Here is a 23,235-nt window from a genome sequence, read left to right as displayed (position 1 = left end):
TTCTTGCTTGCCTCGCACAACATTGGCATAACGCTTTGGTTGTGTGGTAGCTGGAGTCAGAACCTGCACTACTTTGACCTGCTTGGGCTTGGAGGCCAACTTTTCAAAACCTTCTGCCAAAGCAGAAAGAACACCCCTAACATGCTTAAGCCTGGGAAAAATTCTACTTGTCCCTGCACTGACACTGCGGGTGCCTTCTACAAAATTCAACAAATTGTTGATACTCTGTTGGGCTGCAGCAAGAAGCGTGACAGAACTGTCAGGTCCGCCCTGCACTTCTCAAAACTCTTTAACTAATGGGTCGCCTTTTACTTCCTGGGTGGATGTTCCTATATCCATCTTGAAGCCATCACTATCTGAACCTGAGGTGGACGGAAAGAATTCTGCTTGAGGTTGATATCACCTCATCTTCTATCATGGCCAGAGTTACCTTGCTATCTTCCTCCTACTTTAGAATTTGAGCAAGCCCATAAATGTAATGACTACCTGCAGCGAGCTATGAGTAGCTGTAGACCTTCTGTTTTCTCCTATCGCTCTTTGTACCTCTTAGCCGCTTCCGGATCGGTTCTTGTGAACCACAGATCATGGGCCTCATTCTGAAAAGAACGTAAGCAGGACTAGGGAGTATTTCCTTGTTTGTACAGGGACTTACGACCAGAAGTTGTTGCCACCTCTTCACTGCGGTGAGGCGGATAAATGTCACAGTAATCTGTGCCTTAAACCTCCATGTTCTAGGAGAAAGTTGAGTCTATATATGATGCTACACTGTAGCTGCAGTCTGAAACCAAGAAATAGTCGAAACTAACAGAAGTTCTACACTCTATAGACTTTTCCAAAAATCACTAATCACAAACTCAAAGCCACAGCACCTCTGGACACAGAAGGAACAGAGATTGAAACATGGATATACCATTTTGAGCCCAAATCCAAATGGCAAAGTCTTGTGTGGAAACATATGGATTATCCTCACCAAAAAAAAAAAAAAAAAAAATCCAAAATGTGTCAGCTGGTAAAGTGATGTTGACGATCTTCTGGGACTTGCAAGACCCAATTTTTAGTGACTATTTACAAGAACAACCTATCGTGAAGAGTGAGTACTATTCTAACTTGCTCCAACGAAAAGTGATGCCATAAGATGAAAACATCAGGGTGCTCTCTCAAAAGATGTGGTTCTCTTGCATGACGACGCATGCCCCCACATTGCTCGGAGAATGGGAGAAATACTAAAGAAGTTGTATTGGGAAGTGTTATCACATCCTCCTTACAGCCCAGACCTTGCCCTGCCTGATTTTCATTTGTTTGGCCTGTTCTAAAACCTTTTACGCAGTAAGAAGTTCGATGACAACGAAGTGGTCATAAAAGCGGTTCATGAATGGTTCAAACAGCAAGGTAAAGACTTCTATGCTGCAGGAATCAGAAAGCTCAGAAAACAAGTGTGAGCTTGTGTGACAAGTGTCTAAATTTTGTTTGAGACTATGTTGAAAAGTAACGGAAGTTTCATTGTCATTGAATGAAAAGTTTTTTCTCTACATCAGTTTGTCTTGTTAATTATTGAATGTCCCTTGTAATAATTAGATACTCGTATCTGCTGTATATTTTGTTAAATGCTGGGATAATTATTTAACAAAATATGGTATTTTTTTTTTTATTAGGTAAAACCTAATCAAAAAATTTACTATGTTAGGTAAAACCTAATTTCAGATAAATTTATTTTTAGGTAAAACCTAATGTTGAACAGAAACAAACAGAAGCTGGTGAAACAAATACAAATAATAAAACAGGAAATGAAGAGGTGGGACCAAGGATGGAACAACATTATGAAAAAAATGTACCATTATTGAGATCTTCATTACCTGATATGTTGCCAACTGATATTAGTGATACATCAGAATCTGATGATCCAGATGAAGCAGGTAGTTAATATTTGCAAAGATAATTTTTAGTAAGTAGTGGGAAAATTTATAAGATTCCTAAAATCCCTTCCAGGATGGTGAAACAGTGCTACATTTATTATAATTGTGCTAATCTAAGATGACTAAATATTCGGTATTCCACATACTTTTATAGTTTGTTTGCTTGCTGATGTGTTCATTATTAACAAAATTAAGTTATTGTAATTTTTTTTCTCTAATAAACATATAATGTTGAATGTAAATGTTTATTTTGTGTAATAAATACTGTAACTGTAATTAATGCTCATTATATCTCAAGAAATCTTCTTATGAATTAATCTTTTATTTCTTTTAATTTCCATAATTGTACAGGATTTACTTAAAAGAAAAAGAATGATAGGAAAAACTGGACTAACTGTTTCTTAGATTTATGTCTTTTCAATTAGATATAACTATGAAATTTATTCAAAGCTTTTTTTCATCATTGCAGATTTTGATTTTTGAACAAATAAATAAATTCTGACTTTTTTTATGTTTTTATTTATAATGTGAAATTTTTACTAAAAAAAATTGTTATCTTTGGATCTGCCATTCCTGATATGATTTGTATAATTATATTACAATCTGAGTTTTCATTTATTTATAACTATTCTTAGTGCACATCTTTTAATTTCCTGATTTTCTTCCTTTACACCTTTGATTGTAAAATTTTCCAGTAAAAAGACCTAGTAGTTGTAAAAAAGCAGACCTTGTTCATTACGTCTGAATTCAAAAACTTGAATTAATGAATTGAAAATTAAAATACATTATAAAAAAAAATTATGATTATTTTTATTATAAATGTTATATATATTTTTATTAATAATTATTGATTATGGAAGCTCTCTGCCAGTTTCAAAAATAATCTTATTATAATAGTAAATATCGTAAGCACTGTGCCAGTGACACAAATATTCCTGACTGATCTTTTTAATTATAATTTTTTTTTTACTATCTTTAATTTGTGTGTTTCAGAAATTAAATGTTTAATAATACGGTGTACCGTCATAGAAGAACAGTCTCAGAGACTAATGGTTAGATTTTCAATAGTAAAGTATCAAAGAAATACAAACACATAGTTACTGAATTCAGACTGAAAAATGGTATATAATATGAGGCATTTGTTGCAAGGAATATCTACATGTTTAGTCTATGTTAGATGGACTTATTAGGTAGTGTCTTGATGATGGCGACTTCACTGTATCTCTCATTTCCCTCTGAAGAAAGATGGTAGCTGCCATTTGAAATGGAAAATTTTATGATTATCATAATATATAATATAATGATAATCATATAATCATGCTCGATAGTTCTGCTCTGTACCAAAGAGTGTTAGAGAAATTTCATAGAGATTGAAAACATATTTGGCCATAACTGCATTGCACACACAAAAAATATGTAATAGAAAAAGAATAAGTTAAAACAGGATTTTACTCTGTTCTGTTAATCAAGGATTTGGTTGTTGTTAATATTGATAGTTGAGTTATGTAAATGCAGATCAAATAATCCCTTAAAAAATTCCAAATTTTTTTGGTATGTTTAGCTGACGTCAGTTTAGTCAGAATTTTTTTTTTTGTAATACTAATTTTCCATAAGTTATTTACTAGTTATTGTTTTTATTTTATTAAAAAAAGTGGTGATTTGTTTGTATGTCAGATGTGTATGAGGAAACAAAGCATTATATAATTATTTAATTGCAATAAAATATTAAGTGCGTATAATAAGAAAGATCATTGATATTAGTTGGTGAACAGTATGGTGGTAGACACAACAGTAAGACTATGGGATCACAGGAACTGAACACATTAATGATTTTAATTGATGAATTAATTTTAACTATATTTATGTCCCTTTAATTAATTATACTTCTGACTATTTCATTTGTTGAATTTTGATCCTGGATTTAATTTCACTCAAAAGATAGACTGAAGAAGATTCTTTCTGTGGTCAAGTTTAAAAAGATATGTCTGTGGTAATAAGGGCTCATTTTACAATCTCTTGATTGATCACCACAACAAGAATGAATTAGATTTAGATTGTTAAAGTGGGGGTTTACAGCAATTTGAAAATTTTTTTAAGAAAGGTCAGGATACTAAATCTATTTATAAAATATGATAGTAAAAATGAAAGTATGATTGTAAATTTAATTAAGGGTTGAAAAACATGTTTTCTATCAACATGTATTGATCAAATTGTTTTTTTAATACTTACATTTGAGCAACACTTGTTCAAAATGATTTTAGCTTGTTTGGTTTTAATAAACAAATTATAGCACAAGTAAGCCTAATGTTGAGTCGCAGTTACCTTGTAATCTTTAATTGCAGAAACAATCCTATAATAAATTTTAATTCATGATAAGTCATATAATAATCAATTTTTTTGAACATGTAATACAGAACTTGCTAAAGTAATTTTGCTAATATAATTTACATTTTCAGATGTGATAATGAAGTGTTCTGGATTGCATGATGGTCGTTTATTAGTTCATGTTGTTCTGCCAGTGAATGCTGATAAACTTTTCACTCTATTATTTACAGATTCTGAATTTTGTAGAAATTACCATGAGGCTAGGAAGAACACAGGTTGGATCATAGTATAATTTTATAAATAAATTAGAAGAATTTATAAAACTAATTTTCATTTATAAAATTAAGTTAACTTTGACTGATTTAATATTGCAAAGATATTAATTTTTTATAAAGATTTTATTATAGTTTCTTTTTAATATAACATTGAAAACCAATAAAAGCAGCCTGTAAATAGCTAAACCAAAGCCAGGAATATAAAGTTACTAATTATGGTAAAACATACACCCTGAGCTATGGGGAGAAACTTCTATTAGCCACTTTGTAATTAATATGATTATTACAAAAAAAGTTTTCATTTTCGTTACACTTAATACATGTTTTCGATAATAATTTTTTCATTTAGTTTATTATTTAGTTTCATTTAATTCAATTATCTTTCTTAACTTTTGTGATGAATCTGAATAAATAGAAACATCCTCTCATTGAGGTTCGTATTATAAAGGATTTTGTTAATATTATAATAAATTAAAAATCTTATTTTTGATTTTACATTGATGGAATCTCCAAATAGCAGATTGTGAAAAGCTGAGTGGTTGTTCCTCAGTCATTGTGCCTTTCCTGTGGACCTGTGGTTGGTATTGAAATTCATGTACAAGGTGCTACCCAAAAGTTTGGGGAATTTTACCATAAAAATAAAATAGCTTACCATAACTTATAATTTCTACTGTCTCCTTCAAAGTAATCCCCTTGGGCATTGATAAGTGGTCTCAGCATTTTTCCAATGATTCCATGCATCCCTGGAAGTCTGAAGGTGTGAGTGTTCAAAACCCGTTCAGCATTTCTTCCTGAATCTCCTCAATTGTGTTAAAACAACGGCCTTTCAATTGAAATTTTATTTTTGGAAATAGAAAAAAGTCGCACGGGGAAAGGTCAGGTGAATAGGGTCGGTGGGGAATCACTACCGTCTTTATGGAAGCCAAGAAATTCTGAACGGCTAGCGATGTGTGCCCGGGCGTGTTGTCACGGTGCAGAACCCAGCTGTTATTACCCCACAGGTCTGAACGTTTGCGCCTAATGCTTTCACGTAACCACTTCAAAACTTCACAATAGAACATCCCATTGACAGTTTCACCAAGAGGAACAAATTCCTTATGGATAATGCCTTCAATGTCGAAAAAAAACATTTCACCAAGAGGAACAAATTCCTTATGGATAATGCCTTCAATGTCGAAAAAAAACAATCATCATGGACTTCATGTTGCTGTGAACTTGGCGTGCTTTTTTTGGCCGTGGTGAACTTGACGACATCCACTGCGACAACTGCTGCTTAGTTTCAGGGTCATACCTGTACACCCATGTCTCATCACTGGTTATGACATTGGAGATGAAGTTGGGGTCATCTCTTGCTGAATTTTTCAATTCACTACAGACAGCTACGCGATTTTGTTTCTGGTCGCTGTTCAACAGTCTCTGTAAGAATTTTGCAGCAATGCATCTCATGTTCAAATTGTCCGACAAGATGCGTTGCACGGACCCATATGACATTGTACGATTGCACAAACATCATGGATTGTTTGTCTACAATCTGCAACAATAGTCTCTCGCACTTTCGTGATGTTTTCCGGTGTTGCGCTTGATGGCCTTCCTGAACGCTTATCGTCATCGACTGTCATTTTTCCATCTTTGAATCGTTTGTACCACAAAAAAGTTTTACTTTTACTCATAACATTGTCACCAAATGCTTCCACAAGCATGCGATGGGTTTCTGCACCAGTTTTTTTAAGCATGAAGCAAAATTTGATGCAGGTTCTTTGCTCTTTAAAATCTGCCATTTAAAATCTTCGCCACAGCAATAAAACGCAATGTTACACAACCGCACGAAAGTCAACAATGCAGCCTCTCACAGTCACAGCTGTTGGAACATTGATTCACAAAGAGTACTGTTAGCCACATCTAGCGGCAGCAGGTCATACCAGCAATGGTTCGCGCGCGAAATTCAAATTCCTCAAATTTTTGGTAGCACCTCGTATGTTCACTAACATGCTAAAAAAATTATAAATTTTTCAGTTTATTTACAATGATTGTCAATATTTCAGAAGTCTATTGATAAATACCATGAAAAAGGTGGGCTTATGGCTCGCCACAAAAATGCTACATGATTTATGTTTTATTACACATGATTTTATTATCTTTGCCAGTTTTAACTAAATAACGTTCATGAATGTAGCGTACTAAAAACAACAAAACCTTTTACTATGAAAAGCTTCAAAATCTTGAACATTTTTGGCTGTTTCTTAAGTTATGATCTTTTACACAGCTCTAACCCCAATGTTTTCCTTTTTTATCCCCAAAACAAAAATATAATTTTAGATAAATAGTTTGTATCAAGAAGTATAAACCCGTTCAAACGAATGAATCGTTCAAGAAGTATTAATTATTTGAACAAATGAATTGTTCATGTACTGCGCGCAGCCATCCGGCACACCACTATTATAGCAATTATTATTATTTTATAGCAATAAAAATGTGAGCATATAAATTAAACAAACAAACTCACGCACTATCCTTTTTACTTGCATTTCTTTAACTCTGATGTTATTTTTTCATGTTTGTCCTCAAATCTTGCATCCTTAATTTAATATAATTCCTGACATTGCCGATTGATGAAATTTTACACAATTACTAAGGTCGGGTGACAATACAATATTCCACCATTACTTTTGCAAACATCCCTCCATATGGGGGTAAATTAAGGGTGGAGGTGTAAAAAATTGTAAACTCTGCAAAACGGCTATGCAGGGTTTTTGAGGTCGCAGATGACAAATTCAATAGCCGACAAAAACTTGGTACAGGAGTTTTTGTGGTTTCGAATTTGACATTTTGTCATCACATACATATATATATATATATATATATATATACATGTATATATATTTTTTAAAATCAATTCTTTTAAGAATCATACTCCTCTATACTATATACAAATATATTTATTTTATTAGATTAACCAAAGTACAGAATAAATAAAGTAGGATGACTTAGTAATATGATGCAATCAATAAAATTCAACAAAATATGTCTCAAATTAAATGTGATCCCTAAATATGCTAGGCTCAATATAAAAATTTCCAAATTAATAAATGTATAAATAAAACAAAAGAATTTGTTGGAAAATTTAGGGTAAAACAAGAAATCAGATACGGATATTATAGAAAAAATTCAATAAATATTGAATTATACAATACACATTTACACTTGTTAAAAATTTTGGGTAATCTTATATTTGATTATGTATCTAATTTGATTAGGGTTGATATTGAAATGTATAAAAAAAGCTTAAAGACCATAAATATAATAAAATTGGTAATTTAATAATAATTATAAGAGTAATGATAACCATAATTATAATCTTAATAAATATAATAATAATAATAATAATAATAATAATAAGGTTTGGGTCACATTACAGAAAAAGTTTTTGGGTGATGTTTATGATAATTTGCTACTAGATAATATGCATGCAAATTCAGGTTCATTTCTTGATAAATGTATTGATTTGATACATTTAACTATTTTTGAACTTTAATTTTAACTTTTCCGAACTGTTCATCATTGATAATGATGAACAGTTTATTGTAGCTAATGCGTATAAGTTTAATCTTGCAAAGAAAGGTAAGAACGATATTCTTAAGAATATTGTGATAGATTCCGAAATAAATATAAATAAAACAAATCCTAATGATAAAGAAATTTTATGTAATAGCATTAGTAATATAATTTATGATATAAAACATGGAAATATAAATTATAAACCTTTTATTAATTATAATAAAAAAAAATTTACAACCTGAAAAGTAAATTAAATAATATCATTTTGAAATCAGATAAAACTGATACACCAGTAATCATGTATTATGATAAATGTTAAACTTTGATGAAACAATATATAATGGAGAATGATTTCAAAGGGAATAAAGGACCCTAACTTGCATACCAGGGAATGATACCATTCCCTGGTATCTATCTGCCCGCTCCTCCGCCAGCATATCAATCGGAGCCATATCGATAATCACGAGGACGGCCTCAAGTGACACCAATCGGTATGCCATGGCCATACACAGCATAGGTTTTCTATAAGTGCTGTGTATTTTAGTGCAGTTCCACTTACCTTCAGATTCTGAAATCATACCAGAGCTGTGTATAAGATGACCAAGGCCACTGTGGATTCTATCAGTCTATACAACCACTCAGAGAGTGCCTAATGACCAACTTTATACAGCTATGATCGCTGAGTGTCTCCCTGTCTAATACCCACCACTGCACACTGCCGATGTACAACAAATATCAGGTCCAGCGTGGTCCCTTGGCCCCCCCCCCTATAATGTGAGTGTGCCAAACTCATTCACACACATCATTCCAAGGGAGGCCATCGTCTCAGTCAACAATTTACCCCTTTTATCAGCCACCACACTGCCCAACTCACATGACTCTTAGCATTGAAATCACCACCAATGATAGTCGGACCCTGTGTAATCCTAATCTCCAAGGCTAGCTAATCCTTCTATCACCTTGGAAAATTCGTTCAGGGGTATGTTAGGGGAGATGTAGCAATTATAACATGTAATCCCCACCACATCCCAGTTGATGGCCAGTCGACTGGTTACTGTAGTGATCGTACAACTGCCATCTAGATTCTTGTACCATCTATTGTCTGCAACAGCCCGACAATTAGGCTCAGAGAATAGGATCAAATCTGCTACCATGTACCCAGCCACAACCACAGCAGGTCATACAACAGGTGGCAGCGATTCATGTTCAGTTGCAGAATCTTCATGACTTGCATTGAGGACTGTCAATCCTCCGCACCACACTTCTTGCAGGTCGTGGGTTCTCTGCATCCTGCTTTAAAGTGTCCCTCCTTGCTACAGTTGAAGCAGCATGGGTATTAAAATTCTTGTAAAATAGGCAGCAGCAGTTTCTGAACATTACAGTCTGTGTAATCAGCTGGTTTGTATTGTTATGGTTTGTATGCTAGTTCTAAATTGAAACGTTCTGAATTTGATTCTCAGGATAAAGATTGGGATTTCTATTTTTAATTTCATTCTAATTACTCAGATGCTTTGCACGTATATGAGCCTCATCTTTTTGTAAAAATATTCAGTTATGTATCACAAAAAGATTATATCTTTTTTTTTTAATAATTTACTGTATTGTATAATCATTGTCTACCAAAAGATTTATTGCAACTTTCAGAGTATGACATAAAAGCTCACATTTCATTGTCAGAACTAGACTGAGTGAGCTCTCACTTCAATTGGTTCACCTTTGTTACTATTCCTATTCTCATTTTAGTTCTATGAGTTGTTAAATTATATTTGATTCATTATATCATCACTTTAGCTTCAGTTGAATTATAAATTATCTGTTTTTTGTGCGTGTTAATTAGAAATTAAATTAAAGTTTCTTTCAGCCTTAACTTTATAAAAAAAAAAAATCCCTTTAAACAACAACATGTATAAATATATGTCTTTAATAAAAATTACATGAAAATTTGGAAAAATTGAATTTGAATTGTTCCTTGGTTAATAGTCAGAAGTTTACTTTGGAACTGATGCATTGTAAAATTGTAATTATTTTTGAAACTAGTCTAATACAGATTGCTTATTTTTGAAATTTTAAAATATGTGATTGTATGTAGGGATTCTGCTGTTGAAGTTTTTATTATAACAATTTTTTTAATTTTATAATGAGTAAGAGTATGTTTTTATATATATATCTTATATAATTTTAATAAATTTCAGATGTATAATAATTTAATTTACCTTCATGTCTAAGTTATTTTTGATTTAAATAAATTTTAGAAATATTTATGTTGACTTTATATAATGTTATACCATAATAATTTTTATTTTACTGTTAATTTTACAAGTGATTTAGTTATAATTTCATTAAAAGAATTTCTGTAATCTTCAGTCAAAAACCTCCCTATTTGAGGAAATTCTGTTCACAAATTATAAAGTGCTTACTGATAATTTATTTTGGTCACACAATTTAAAATTAAAATAGATATTATTTTTATAGATGTTAGTTTTTCGTTATGGGAGATGGATTCTGTGTCAAATCTAAAAGTTCGGAAAGGTTCGTTAATTGTTCCTATAAATCAAGCTATTGGACCAAAAACTGCACATGTTTCTGAAACACAGGTTTGTAATAACATTTTTTTCAATTTTTACCTTAAGTGACTTATTAACTTTAAAATAATAATTTTTTTTGTAAAATTATGTAAGTATTGTGTGAAAACTGCGTATAAAATTACTGCTTGTAACATTTTACTGCTTTTATAAACTTTTTTCTGATTCTGCAAAAACCTCTATAGTCAATCTAATTAGTTTTTGCTTGTAACTCATGATGTATTTATGAAGCACTGTTAATGTTTGTAAGTATATTCGGTTTCAAACCCAGAAAGGTTATGGGCAAGGTGGTGTAAGAAACAAACTTTCCTAGAATTGTCATCGTTATTTTCCCAGGCTTACTACAGAAAAGTGCAGAATTTTATCTTCAGCCATTGCTTTTCATTGAACAAAACATACCAATAAATATTGCACAATAATAAATGACTATTAGAAATGATGGAAAAATATTGAAAATTGATTTATATAAAACATTAAGAAGCCATTAAAAAAAACAATAAAAAACGTAATTTATATGACTCGTTCCTTCTCTTCCTATGTATGTTAACTGTCAGATTACAATAGTATATCATTATTTCCATACATTTTATTTATCTCCACTAAGAAAGACAATAATACTAGGTAGCAAATTAATGTACTTTTTCTGTTGAAAAAAAATACAATATATGCCTCTTACTCTACAGGGGATTATTTATTTATTTTTTCAGGTTTGTTTATAATGCCTGTCTTTCAAATCTTTTTCAAGTAACACATTTGGTGTTTTACGGTTTTATTTCTGCTACATAAAAGATAAAATAATAGAAGTTATTATATTAGGTAGTAAAATTTTCTGACTATAAATTTTATTTATTTATTCTTCTAACATCTATTTCTTTTAAATGATTTAGAGTGATAGACTTTTCTATCTGTTTGAATTTTTCCATATCTGACTATTTTTATTCAGTGCATGTGATAATGTACAGAACATTTTTTTTTTGTAGCTTTCAGTTTTTCTTTTTAGGTATTATTGAGTTGCAGCAAACCAGGTTGTTTATATTCAATTGATATAGAATCAAATAATGCTGGTGTACCATATGCCGATTCATTCTACATTTCATCACATATATGTATAGCTAGAAGTAGCAACTCGTCAAAAGAATCTTCTCTGTCTGTTTATTGCCAAATTAAATATAGGAAATCTGTATGGGGTCTTGTTAAAAGTAAGTATTTTATTTATTTTAAGCAACACAGATGTGCAGACTAACATATCGTAATATTTTGTTTTTTAATGTAACACCACTCGTAATACTATATTATCTTATGGTAAAAAAACTTAGTGAAATTAACTTAATTACTATTGGAACATTTACAATTGTTTTTATTGTTTTCAGAAATAAAAACTAATTGATCAGATCTTTTTAGTGGCTAGTTGTTACATTTTTGATCAATGTGTGTATTATTTTGTTGTTAATTAGTGCTATTTCTGTAATTTTTTAGACTGTTACTTACCTTTGGGTAAGAAGTACCAAATCATTGCAATGTTATGTCACATTCTGTGTTATGTCATAAGTGCACTAAGATTGTTGTATTTTAAAATAAAATTTTTTAATATTGTAAAAGTTGTATTTTAATTTTTATAGTTGCTAATGTTATTTTTAAAAAAAATTTCAAAATTTATATTTAACCTTTTTTTTCCTCTATTTCTGTAAAATACTGAATATATTGCAAGTTAACAATTTTTAATAGATATCAAACAAAACAAAAAGTATTAGAATGATGTTTTTTGAAATTTTAATTAATATGTCTGAAATTTATAAGTTTTTCAATTTTTAGTAACTTTTCCAGTAGAATTCAAAATGTTCATGTTTGAATTTAAGCTCTCATTGTTTATACACCGTGTATAGAATGATAAAGAAGTATAATTGTAACATTAAGATTAAGAAATATCAGTTTAAAAATATTGACTCTTACAATGACAAACCAACCAAAATTTATAATAAAACATTTTTAAAAACTTACATCAAAATGTTTTCAATCATCTTTGTGACCATACCTAGTGACTGATGCTGCTGTTAGCTGATATTATTGCTAGGAGCTTTTTTTAGAACTATTGGCATGTAAGTTGGCACAAAAAACTAGCATTCAGCAAACATTTGGCACAGTACTAGGCCAACTGAAAACATTGTTGTTTAATATAGATGATATTTATCACCAAAAATACATATGATGCTATTTAATTAAAACTAGTTTAGTATCCCAATTAATATTATTATTTTAAAGTACTTTAAATAATTATTTTTTCTATTCATTTTATTGTTGTAGCTCGCAAACTCTGTAGTTGCTGTCGTCTGTAGATTCTAAAGAGCTCTTATCCGATTCTGAATTCATATTTATCATAAAATTGTTGATGTTCATGTCATATCATCTTCATCGTTAATCTTCAATGTATTTTTTTTTAATGTTGACAACATGCTTGCAGACATTGCTCCACTCAGTTTCAGATACTTAGGAAATTCCTCTTCAGCTTACTTAAGAATGTCTGACATGTTAAAAGGTGTATACCCTCTTAGCTACTTGCCTTTTCACTTTACTCCTTTCACTTATTTCAATGGCATTTAAGTCAGGGTGATAAAGTGGCAACTGTAGAACTGTGTGACCATAATTTTCGAAAATGGCATCTGTTGGAAATTTCTTTTGATTTTCTTTATGTAATTTTATAATATATAATTCAGTCTTTGTCAGAGCAGGAGAAAGTTAATTCGTTGTTTCGCTAACCATTTTATCATATTGCTTTTTAAAGAGTTAAAATTTGGCTGCTTTTGTAGCAGAACGTTGTGGTACAATGTATTATCTAGTACAATAACCGACTGAGGTGGTAAGTTGGTAATACACTTCTCCTGTAACCATTTTGTGTATTTTGCAAAATCCATCGATTTGTGATAATCTTCTTTCTTATTTGACTCGCATATAAGTAAGCATTGTTAATGAATCCTTTATTACAGCCGGCATTAACAGTTATTAATAGTAAGTCCTTGGATACTGATGTTTTCAGTCCCTTATGAAAGATTGTTGTGTCTATCCACAATTTTGGTGTTACATGACTACTATGAATGTAGGTTTCTTCCATGTATACAATCATCTTCCTTCTTCATGAAATGGAAATTTGTTGTAATTTCATTCTTTGCATTTTAATGTCATGTTGTTATATCAATATTTTCTGGTTATCATTTTTTTTTCATCTAAATCCCATTTTACATAATATTCTCCTTAAAGATCTTTTATTCCTTTTGAAATTAATTTCACTTTCACGGGCTTTTTGCATAATTCACAGTAGGAACACATTTTTCGATTACATAAAATTTATTTATTAAACGCTTCAAAGCTTCCATATCAAATGAATCTAAATTGCACACAGTACTGGAGTGATTTACATATTTCTCTACGAAACTAACACGGATGGCTTCTCAATGTCATTTGATTGCCCTTCTGCTATAATTCATTGTACTGTTCATTTTGATATTTTTGACGTTTGAACAATTATATTCAGCACTTCAGTTTTCCTCACTATTCCGGTTCAGGCATTGTTTTGTAAAAAGAAATTGTAAACATTGAATACATTTCCCTTGACTGAATATGTACTATTGTACCTTTTCCTCTTAACTTGAACATTTTAAAAGAAAATAACATATTGAAATATTAAAAATTTAAATGACTAAATTTATGACAAAGCCTTAAATGAAAAAAACACAACAAATAGTAAAAATAAAACACTAACAGCTATTCACTTCATTAAGTTAAATATACACTCAATAAATGTTTCTATAATAACCACTTTTAGAACATAATTACAAACAATGTATGACATATGATTCTTCACAGCACAATGATTAGAATAGATTAATAAGTAGATTATAGATTATAGATAGATAGTAGATTATAGATTATTAATAAATAGATTAATAAGTAAATGAAATTCTTAGAATTGCATGTTGTGTTTACAATTCATAAATAGCACATTAGTCATGTATGATTCATTAATGATTCTACTATTATTAGTTGCTATACAATAGGAAGTAGGTCTAGATCATGTAAAATGTTAGTACATAGCCTTTCAGTCCCTGTGCCAACATATGTGCGTTACATATAATCAGATTGTGTATATAAAATGTTGTCGAATTGAGTGTTGGATTTGAATTATGTCTTGTACTAGCCATTACGATATATTTATATGTTTTATAATATTTGAACACACTTGAAAGTATCACATTTTGTCCTTTTTAAAATACTTTTACATTATGAACTATATAAATAAAAGAAACAACAATTTCATACTAAATATTAGCACAATTCAGACTTTTTAACATGATAAATATGTGTCTGTCTTATTAAAAATAAATTACCAGCAATAACATCAGCTGATACCTACATATAAAAAGAATCATCAATTGCAGAGGGTGGTCAAAAAAGTACCTGAAATGTTTTTAAGTATTTAAAAATGTTATATTGAAAATGGTGGTATATATTTTTTTAATTTACTTCATCATTGACAACATATAAAACAGTTTAATCAAGAAAATTTTAATTTTTAGTTGATACCGCATATAAAAAAGATTGTTATTTTATTGGAAGGAACACATTTAAATAAAGATTATTTTTTTAAATTATAAGATTCAATCTGTAATTGTATTAATTTCCTTGCTTTATTAATGAATAAGCTAAGTAAATTACTATTATTATCATTCATTGACCTCTATGATGGAGTGGTGATATTTCTGCCTTTCATTTGGTAGATCCTGGTTCAAATCCTATCCTGGCTTAAAATTTTTCAATGTGCCACAAAAATTCAACTTCTACTTGTAAGAATAATTTGTATTTGCTTATAAAGGTAAATAAGTAAGTTATAAAATGAGTTCGTTGTATATTTTTTCTTTGCTGATTACACCTCGAATCATAGTCATATTACTGTGAGAAAGCAGAGTAGTTTTGTCTCAGGTTGATATTATACAGCTCATTAATTTAATTAATATACTTCTGCTTTGGTGATTATTCCTAAAAACAAAAAATACAATAAAAAAAGCTTACTAATTGTCAAGCAGAATTACATATGGTCAAAAAATTGTGGAAAAATTAATTTTTTCTTTTGTATCATTTATATTTAAAGAATAAACAAATTTTTGATCTAAAACATATGAGATTTATAATTGTGTGCCAAAGACAATAATACAATATTTATGAAAATAGTTAACTATATGTTTTAGCAACTATGTAATAAAATTATTTATTTTTCAGCTTTCATTGAGAAAAATTGTTGGTCTGGGTTAGAAGAATATTATAGTGCACTTGTAAAAGCGTTAGAGATTGAATGTGAAAAAGAAAGATCATCTGAGAGTGTAGGAATATCAAATAAAAGGAAACTTGTTAGAAAAAGACGTATACAGTCTGTTAAATTAGGAAATGTACCTGTATTACCTACTCCATCAACTGAAGATTCACAATCAGTTCCATTGTCAGTTAATGTACCAGTACATACAACTGAAAAAACTCATAACTCATCTAAAATACTTAGTTGGAGCATTCTTTCTGCCTTATTGTTACTTATTATTATTAATGGTTTTCTGTATTATAAACTATGGTCTTTAGAGGATTTTGATCATAAACATAAACATTTATCATCTCTAGAATTTTATTTACACAGGTATATCTTAATTTTAATAATTTGTATTTTATTATTATTGCTTTATTATTACTTTCCCGACTATAGGTGATGTATGAGGGTAAGTCAATTATTATTCGCAATTAGTTATAATTTTTATTGCAATACAAATAGGAAATTTACATGTACATCATTTTTCAACATAGTCCCCTTGTATTTCAACGTACTTAATTCATCGTTGCAAAAGCTTCCTGATGTCCTCATAAAAGAAAGTTTTCGGTTGAGCTGCGAGTCAGGAATGCATCGCTTCTTTCACTGTTTTGTCCGAGGTAAATCGATGCCCCCTTAATGTCTCTTTGAGTGGACTAAACAAGTGGTAGTCAGAAGGGGCAAGATCAGGGCTATACAGAGGATGAGCCAGTACTTCAAGGTTGAGTTTCTGGAGCGTTTCAGCAGTGTGGGCAGCAGTATGTGTGGACAGGCATTGTCATGCAACAACACACCTTTCGACAGCAGTCCTCAGCGTTTGCTTCGAATTGCAGGCTTCAGCTTGGCAGTAAGCATCTCACTGTAATGTGCACTGTTTATTGTCGTGCCCCTTTCCTCATAATGTTCCAGTACTGGGCCCTGTTAGTTTCAAAAAACTGTAAACATCAGATTCCTGCGGATGGTTGGGTCTTGAACTTTTTTTTGCAGGGCAAATTTGGAAGTTTCCATTCCATACTCTGTCGTTTTACTTTCCGGCTTGTAATGATGGATCCATGTTTCGTCACCAGTGATGATTCTGTCTAAGATGTCCTGTTCGTTACCATGTTTTTGGCAGATGTCCAAGCGCGTATGTTTATGCAACTGTGCGAGTTGTTTTGGGATCCGTCTTGCACAGACTTTATGAAACCCAAGTCTGTTGCAGATGATTTTGTAGGCAGAACCGTGACTAATGTGCAGACGATGTGCCACTTCATCAATAGTTACTCGTCTGTCTAAGAAAACCATGTCATGTGCTCGTTCAATGTTTTCCTCATTTGTGGCGGTAAATGGTTGTTCGGCTCCTTCGTCATGCGTAACACTTGTGCGACCATTTTTGAATTTTTCACTCCATTCGTGGACATTCCGTTATGGTAACACACTTTTCTCGTACTGTACCGAAAGTCTTCGATGAATTTCGGCCCCTGATACACCTTTCGACCATAAAAAATGGATCACTGAACATTGCTCTTCTTTGGTGCAAACAGAAAGCGGAGCAGCCATGGTAGGGCATAGCAACGCCAGGGCAGCGATAATGGAACTAACCTAGCAGCATCAAACCTGCACAGACATAACAACAATTAAACCACGCATGCGTCATCTATGCAACATGACAGTACTACCAACATAAACAAAAATATAAGTAAATTTTGGATAATAACTGACTTACCCTCGTATACTGCTGTAACAGCAATAGCTATAATGGGAAAGTATAAAGATAATATAAAATCTAAAAAATTGTTTGTTTTTTAAGTTTTGTGCACTAAGGAGACTTTAAAAAAAATTTTAATAAATTGTAAATAATCTGCAAAAAAATTTTTTGTTCCAATGTGTTCCAAAGTCCAAAAATCTGTCTTTTATATTTGGATTTGAATACTAGATCGTGGATACCAGTGTTTTTTGGTGGTTGGTTTTCAATTAACCACACACCTCAGAAATGGTCGACTGGAGACTATACAAGAATACACTTCATCATCCTCTGAAGTAGTACCTTATGTTGGTTCTGGAGGCTAAATAGAAAAAAAAAGAAAAGTCCAAAAATTTATTTTTGTTATATAGACTTTTGTGTGTATATATGCATGTACAAAGTTTGTTCAGAAAATAACCGAACTTTATTTTTCTAAAGCCTTCCTGGTTGAGGGTCATCTTCAATTGACTGATAAACACTTGTAAATTGTGAAAACCATTCATAACATTGTGTACAACTCAGAGCATCATCTCTTTGAGCTTGTTTCAAAAACTGAAACATTTCTGTGAAAGTTTTCCCCAGTTTCATGCAGAATTTTGCTATTTTGTATCGTTGCTCCTGAAAATTGCAATTACAAAAATCGATACTAACACTTAAAACACATTGCACTCAAATAACAATAACACAAAAACTAAACGAGATATCAACAATCCAAGAACATGTGGTTACTAGGAGGTTATGCTGCCAACTGCATGTATTATATATCTCTGTTGGCATGTAATTAAAAATGTTCAATTATTTTCTGAACAGACCTCATGTTGTCCTGTATTTGGTCTTATAATTCTGGACACTGTTGACCGATTTTCTTAAAACTTTGTGAACAGTTACTACCTTCAGAGGAAAAATATATTAAATTTTTGCAAAATTTGTAAAGGGAGGGGTTTAGTCAAACAAATTTTAAAACTTTACTGGGGCATTTTAACAAAAAAGTTTTTTTTTTACAAAAGTTGAATTTTTTTATAGAGATCACAGATTACCAGTGAATATTAAATTTATTTAATATTCACTATTCACTCCCCCTCCCCAAAAAAGGTTTAATTCATTTGTTCATTATGAGTTGTGATTAATACAAAGTTTAATTAGAAGAATGATTTTGAGAAATTTTAAATGAATAAGAAAAAGGGGGGAAAAGGCTGGAGGTCCTTAAATATGGGTATGAAGGAAATTGAAGAAGATTAAGCAGAGTGAAGAATGTGGGAGGGAAGTGAACAAAAATAGAAGCTTAATCCAAAAGAAAATTCAGAATTGAGGAGCTAGTGGGATGAAACATTACATGAGAGAAAAAGGATTAATAGTGCTAGAAGGATCAGAAGAAGGTGCAAAAAAATGAGAAAAGAATAAAAATTATCAAAAGTCTAAAAGGAGTAATAATTATCAGAAACACAAATTTTAGTTGAAAATGGAGAAAGATATAGCGCATGGAATTTGGCTCAGGAAAGGTAGCCATAAGAAGAGATAAGGAATCACATCTCTTTTAAGTAGCATCATTTAGCTATGGCCATTAGCAGCTATTAAACTAAACCCATGCATTGAACTAAACCCAATGTTCTGAACTTTGATGACTTGTACAAACGGCTCATTGAGTGCACCTTTGACTATTGAATTTCCAGGGTGCTATTACCTGAGGTGTTCCAGATGAGGAACCATGTGGATGTAAGGGATATCTTTACTATCTTATTCAGGATGTTTATTTACTTATTATTTTCAGGAAAAAAGTTTATTTATTTTTTAATTCTGTTTATCCTTTTCAATGATTTTCAGAATGAATTTTGCATTATATGTGTTCTTTTTACTCTTCTTTTTCCATTTTTTTCTGTTAGTTTAGGTGGAAGAGATTTGACAGGACATGAAAGTTCTGTCAAATCTTCCTGATATTAATTATCCCGTTAATTTAATGTGGCTGTGGTCATAAGGAAATGAATCATCTATTCTTATGCTAAGATTATATATAACATTTTGTAGGTTACATTTATAATTAAATTTTTTCAGGCATCCTCCTCGTTCACCAGAAGAATGGCTTGAAATATTGCGTAACCAAGAAATTTTGTTTCATAAAGAAATTGGATCTTGGAATAAGATAGTTAAAAGAACAATTAGTTTACTTCATCAGGTATAAAATATCTGCATATCATATATTATACATAACTAATATTGAACAATTGTGCAAAAATTTAGTTGTTCCTGTTCTCCTTTTGTGATAGTAGCTGATAAATAATAATTGTTTATTAATGTGTTGCATTTGTTCTGTGTAATTTTGTATTTGTAAAAATTAGGGTGTTGTAAATGTCATATTGTTCAGTTATATTCAATTGTAATTTTTATGTGTTTGTGTTAAATATGTATGCTGTATTTTAATATCTTTGTAATAGTCATTTCTTTGAGGTAATTGGCAAAGATTGATTTTGGTGTCATCTCATAGAAACCAACACACATACAAAGATATTACTGCAATATCAAAGCCTACACGTAGCACATAAAACCACAAACTGAACAAACTTTTGAGAATACTATTCAATCTCAAACTAAATGGGTTTCCTTCTATTTTAAAATAAGAAGTATTGAAAACAGTTGGTTGTAAAACAAAGTGAAAACAGGCGGTCGAAAATATCCCCCATAAACTGCTCATGTTAATTCAACGTGAAATGTGTGGAGTTGTGAAGAACAGCACTCTTTTTGAATAGTTTGTGTTTTTTGGTTTGGTTTGATCTCCAGACTTATTGAATTTATTTCAATAAGTGTCTTGATTTTTATGATACAGGTTTCATGAATTCTTCAGCAAAATTATCTTTTAATCTGAAAACTAGACATTTTTTCAGAATTATTTAAATTTTTTAGGTTGGTGAATGAACAAATATGCATCAATTGGTCTGTTACAGTCTCAAAATTCATGTTCTTGAACAAATCTTTGTCTCCAGTCTCAATTCTATCCAAATATTCACCTCACTTGATTCACCATGCAGTTCATGTAGTTGAAGGAATCTCAGTTGTTTGAACAGGTATTATGTCCTATAATTCATCAATTTCTGCTTTACCAACTCTAAATACCTGGAGAACATGAACATAATTTACGAGATTATATACATTTGTATATAATCTCGTAAATTAGTGACTCTTGTGCATGTACCATGTTGCTTTGGCAACTGGTTTATTATTTTAAAAGGCAATTGGAACTTGTTATTGTAGTTTAAAAAAAAATCTGCTGGAAGGACATTTCCAGGCATTTATAAAGAAGATGGTTGTTTTAAAATTATATTTATTTGAAGTTTAAACCACATTTTATCATGTTGGTCAATGAAATAATTTAAATAAAATTACCATAACCATTTTAATAACTTCACTGAATCTGTGTATACTTAATTTCTCTTTCTGTATTTAAGCCTTTAGGAAAATCTTTTTAAACTGTGTTATGCTTGCAATTTACTTACTTTCTACATTTCAGTAAATATAAAAACCTGCAAATATTACTTAAAATCACATCTATTATAACTTATTGATAACCTTTTTTTTATGCTTATGTAAAAGGTAGAATTACAAAAACTTTTTTTAAATTTTGAACTTGTAAATTTTCTAATCGAGAACCATTAAAAAAAAAAAAAAAACATTTAAAAATTAAAGCAAAACTGATATAAAAATTTTAATTCTATAATGATGGAATTTACATTTTTTTTTTATGGAATAAAAAATTTGTTTGTGTTCAACTTTTTGATGAACATAAATACTTTCTATGAATTGGTTGAACAGCATAAAAAAATGTAATAGTATAAATGACTCACTCTCAAAATTCTGAAATTTCATATTCTAAATGATCTTTTGGTGCTAATTATCAATAATGTCTTTCAGTTAAGTGACTGGTAGCATTGTTGTTTGTGTTTATCTTAAAAGGTTAAGGAAAAATCTTAAGTATATAATTAAATTTTTTATTCTACCTGTATTGCATTTATAAAAAATTTTTTTTCTCCCTCTATGAATCATGAGACCTTGTCGATAGTGAGTGATACACTACTCTGTATCACTGAACACTCACGCCCCAAGTAGTGTAGTGAAGGTGCAACCATATCGGAGAGGTATCTGTTGAGAGCCAGACTAAGGAATGATTCCTGAAAGAGCGCAGCAGCTCTTTCAGGAATCATTCCTGATAGGTCAGGATGACTTAAATGGCCATATCAACATCACTCAATCCTCTGAGTACTGCGCAGCTGAAAGCAATGGAAAACTACAGCTGCCCTTTTTTCAAGAAAATGTAGCTCTCTGTGTTTTCATATAATAAAGATGGAGGCGACTTCCATGGTAAAATGTTCCGGAGGTAAACTAGTCCCCTGTTGGATTACCAGGTGGGGACTACTAAGGAAGGGGTCACCACAAAATTAAAAAAATAACATTCTAAGAATCAGAGTGTAGAACATTAGATGTCTAAAAAACGGTAGGTTAGAGAATTTAAAGAGGGAAATAGAAAGGATAAATGTTGATGTAGTAGGAATTAGCAAGGTTTGGTGAGGAAAAAAACAAGTTTTGGTCAGGTGATTTTAGAATAATTAACTCAGCTTCAAATAATGGGCAGGCAGGAGTAAGTTTCGTAATGAACAAGATTATAGGGAAGAGGGTAGAGTATTTCAAAATGCATAGTGATAGAATCATTGTAATAAGGATAAAATCAAAACCTAAACCAACAATGATTGTTAATGTCTATATGCCTACAAGCACCATGAAGTTGATGAGGTAGAGTGTGTATACAAAGAAATTGACGAAGCAATTAAAAACATCATAAAAGTGGATGAAAATATTATAATAATTGGAGATTGGAATGCAAGCATTGGAAAAAGGCAAGGAAGGAAATATAGTGGATGAATACGAGCTGGGCAAAAGGAATGAAAGAGGGGACTGACTTATAGAGTTTTGCATGAAGTATAATTTTGTAATTGCCAATACCCAGTTTAAAAATCATAATAGAAGAATATACAAATAGAAAAAGCCAGGTGATACTGCAAGATATCAGATAGATTATATCATGGTTAAGCAAAGATTTAAAAATCAACTTGTCGACTGCAAAGCTTACCCTGGAGCAGATATTGATAGGGACCATAATTTAGTGATAATGAAATGTAAATTGGGGCTTAAAAATCTGAAAAAAATGTGTCAGATGAATCGGTGGAATTTAGAGAAGCTTGAGGAAGAAGAGATAAAGAAGATTTTTGAGGAGGACATTGCAAGAGGTTTGAGTGAAAAAGATAAGGTAGAAAATGTAGAAGAAGAATGGGAGAATGTTAAAATGGAAATCAGCAGAAGTGAACTTAGGCGGAACAAAGAGAACTGGTAGAAAATCTTGAATTTTAGATGATGGAGAACATAGAAAATATAAGAATATTAGTGAGAAAAAAAGTAAAAGGACTATAGACAATTAAGAAATAGTATAAACAGGAAGTGCAAACTGGCGAAAGAAGAGTGGATAAAAGAAAAGTGTTCA

At 31.0% G+C, this 23,235-nt stretch overlaps 1 protein-coding gene and 1 long non-coding RNA gene across 5 annotated transcripts in view; one reads left to right on the top strand and one right to left on the bottom strand.

The window, feature by feature from the left end:
* LOC142327458 (uncharacterized) overlaps positions 1 to 12,743 on the bottom strand; it is a 40,752-nt gene extending 28,009 nt beyond the window's left edge. Inside the window, exon 1 of the long non-coding RNA XR_012756996.1 lies at positions 12,649 to 12,743. This is a non-coding gene — a long non-coding RNA (uncharacterized LOC142327458). The remainder of the gene's footprint in view (positions 1 to 12,648) is intronic.
* The window catches only part of LOC142327456 (protein Aster-B-like), a 94,060-nt gene that overhangs the window by 34,856 nt on the left and 35,969 nt on the right, over positions 1 to 23,235 (top strand). For 3 of the 4 annotated variants that reach the window (XR_012756994.1, XM_075370549.1, XM_075370550.1), the window contains exons 8-13: positions 1,718 to 1,913; positions 4,370 to 4,513; positions 10,541 to 10,662; positions 11,651 to 11,849; positions 15,919 to 16,324; positions 19,764 to 19,884. Coding sequence is in view for 2 of the 4 variants with exons in the window: in XM_075370549.1 (XP_075226664.1) it covers positions 1,718 to 1,913; positions 4,370 to 4,513; positions 10,541 to 10,662; positions 11,651 to 11,849; positions 15,919 to 16,324; positions 19,764 to 19,884 (1,188 nt within the window). In the remaining 2 variants the exon portion in view is untranslated. Of the gene's footprint in view, positions 1 to 1,717; positions 1,914 to 4,369; positions 4,514 to 10,540; positions 10,663 to 11,650; positions 11,850 to 15,918; positions 16,325 to 19,763; positions 19,885 to 20,609; positions 20,771 to 23,235 lie in introns of all 4 variants that reach the window. The other variant, XR_012756995.1, reaches the window with a different exon arrangement.

This window comes from Lycorma delicatula, chromosome 7 (assembly GCF_047948215.1).
Source record: "Lycorma delicatula isolate Av1 chromosome 7, ASM4794821v1, whole genome shotgun sequence".
NCBI classification, from domain to species: Eukaryota; Metazoa; Arthropoda; class Insecta; order Hemiptera; family Fulgoridae; genus Lycorma; species Lycorma delicatula.
The sequence above is the reverse complement of the archived record's forward strand: the minus strand, read 5'-3'. Positions and strand labels throughout refer to the sequence as shown.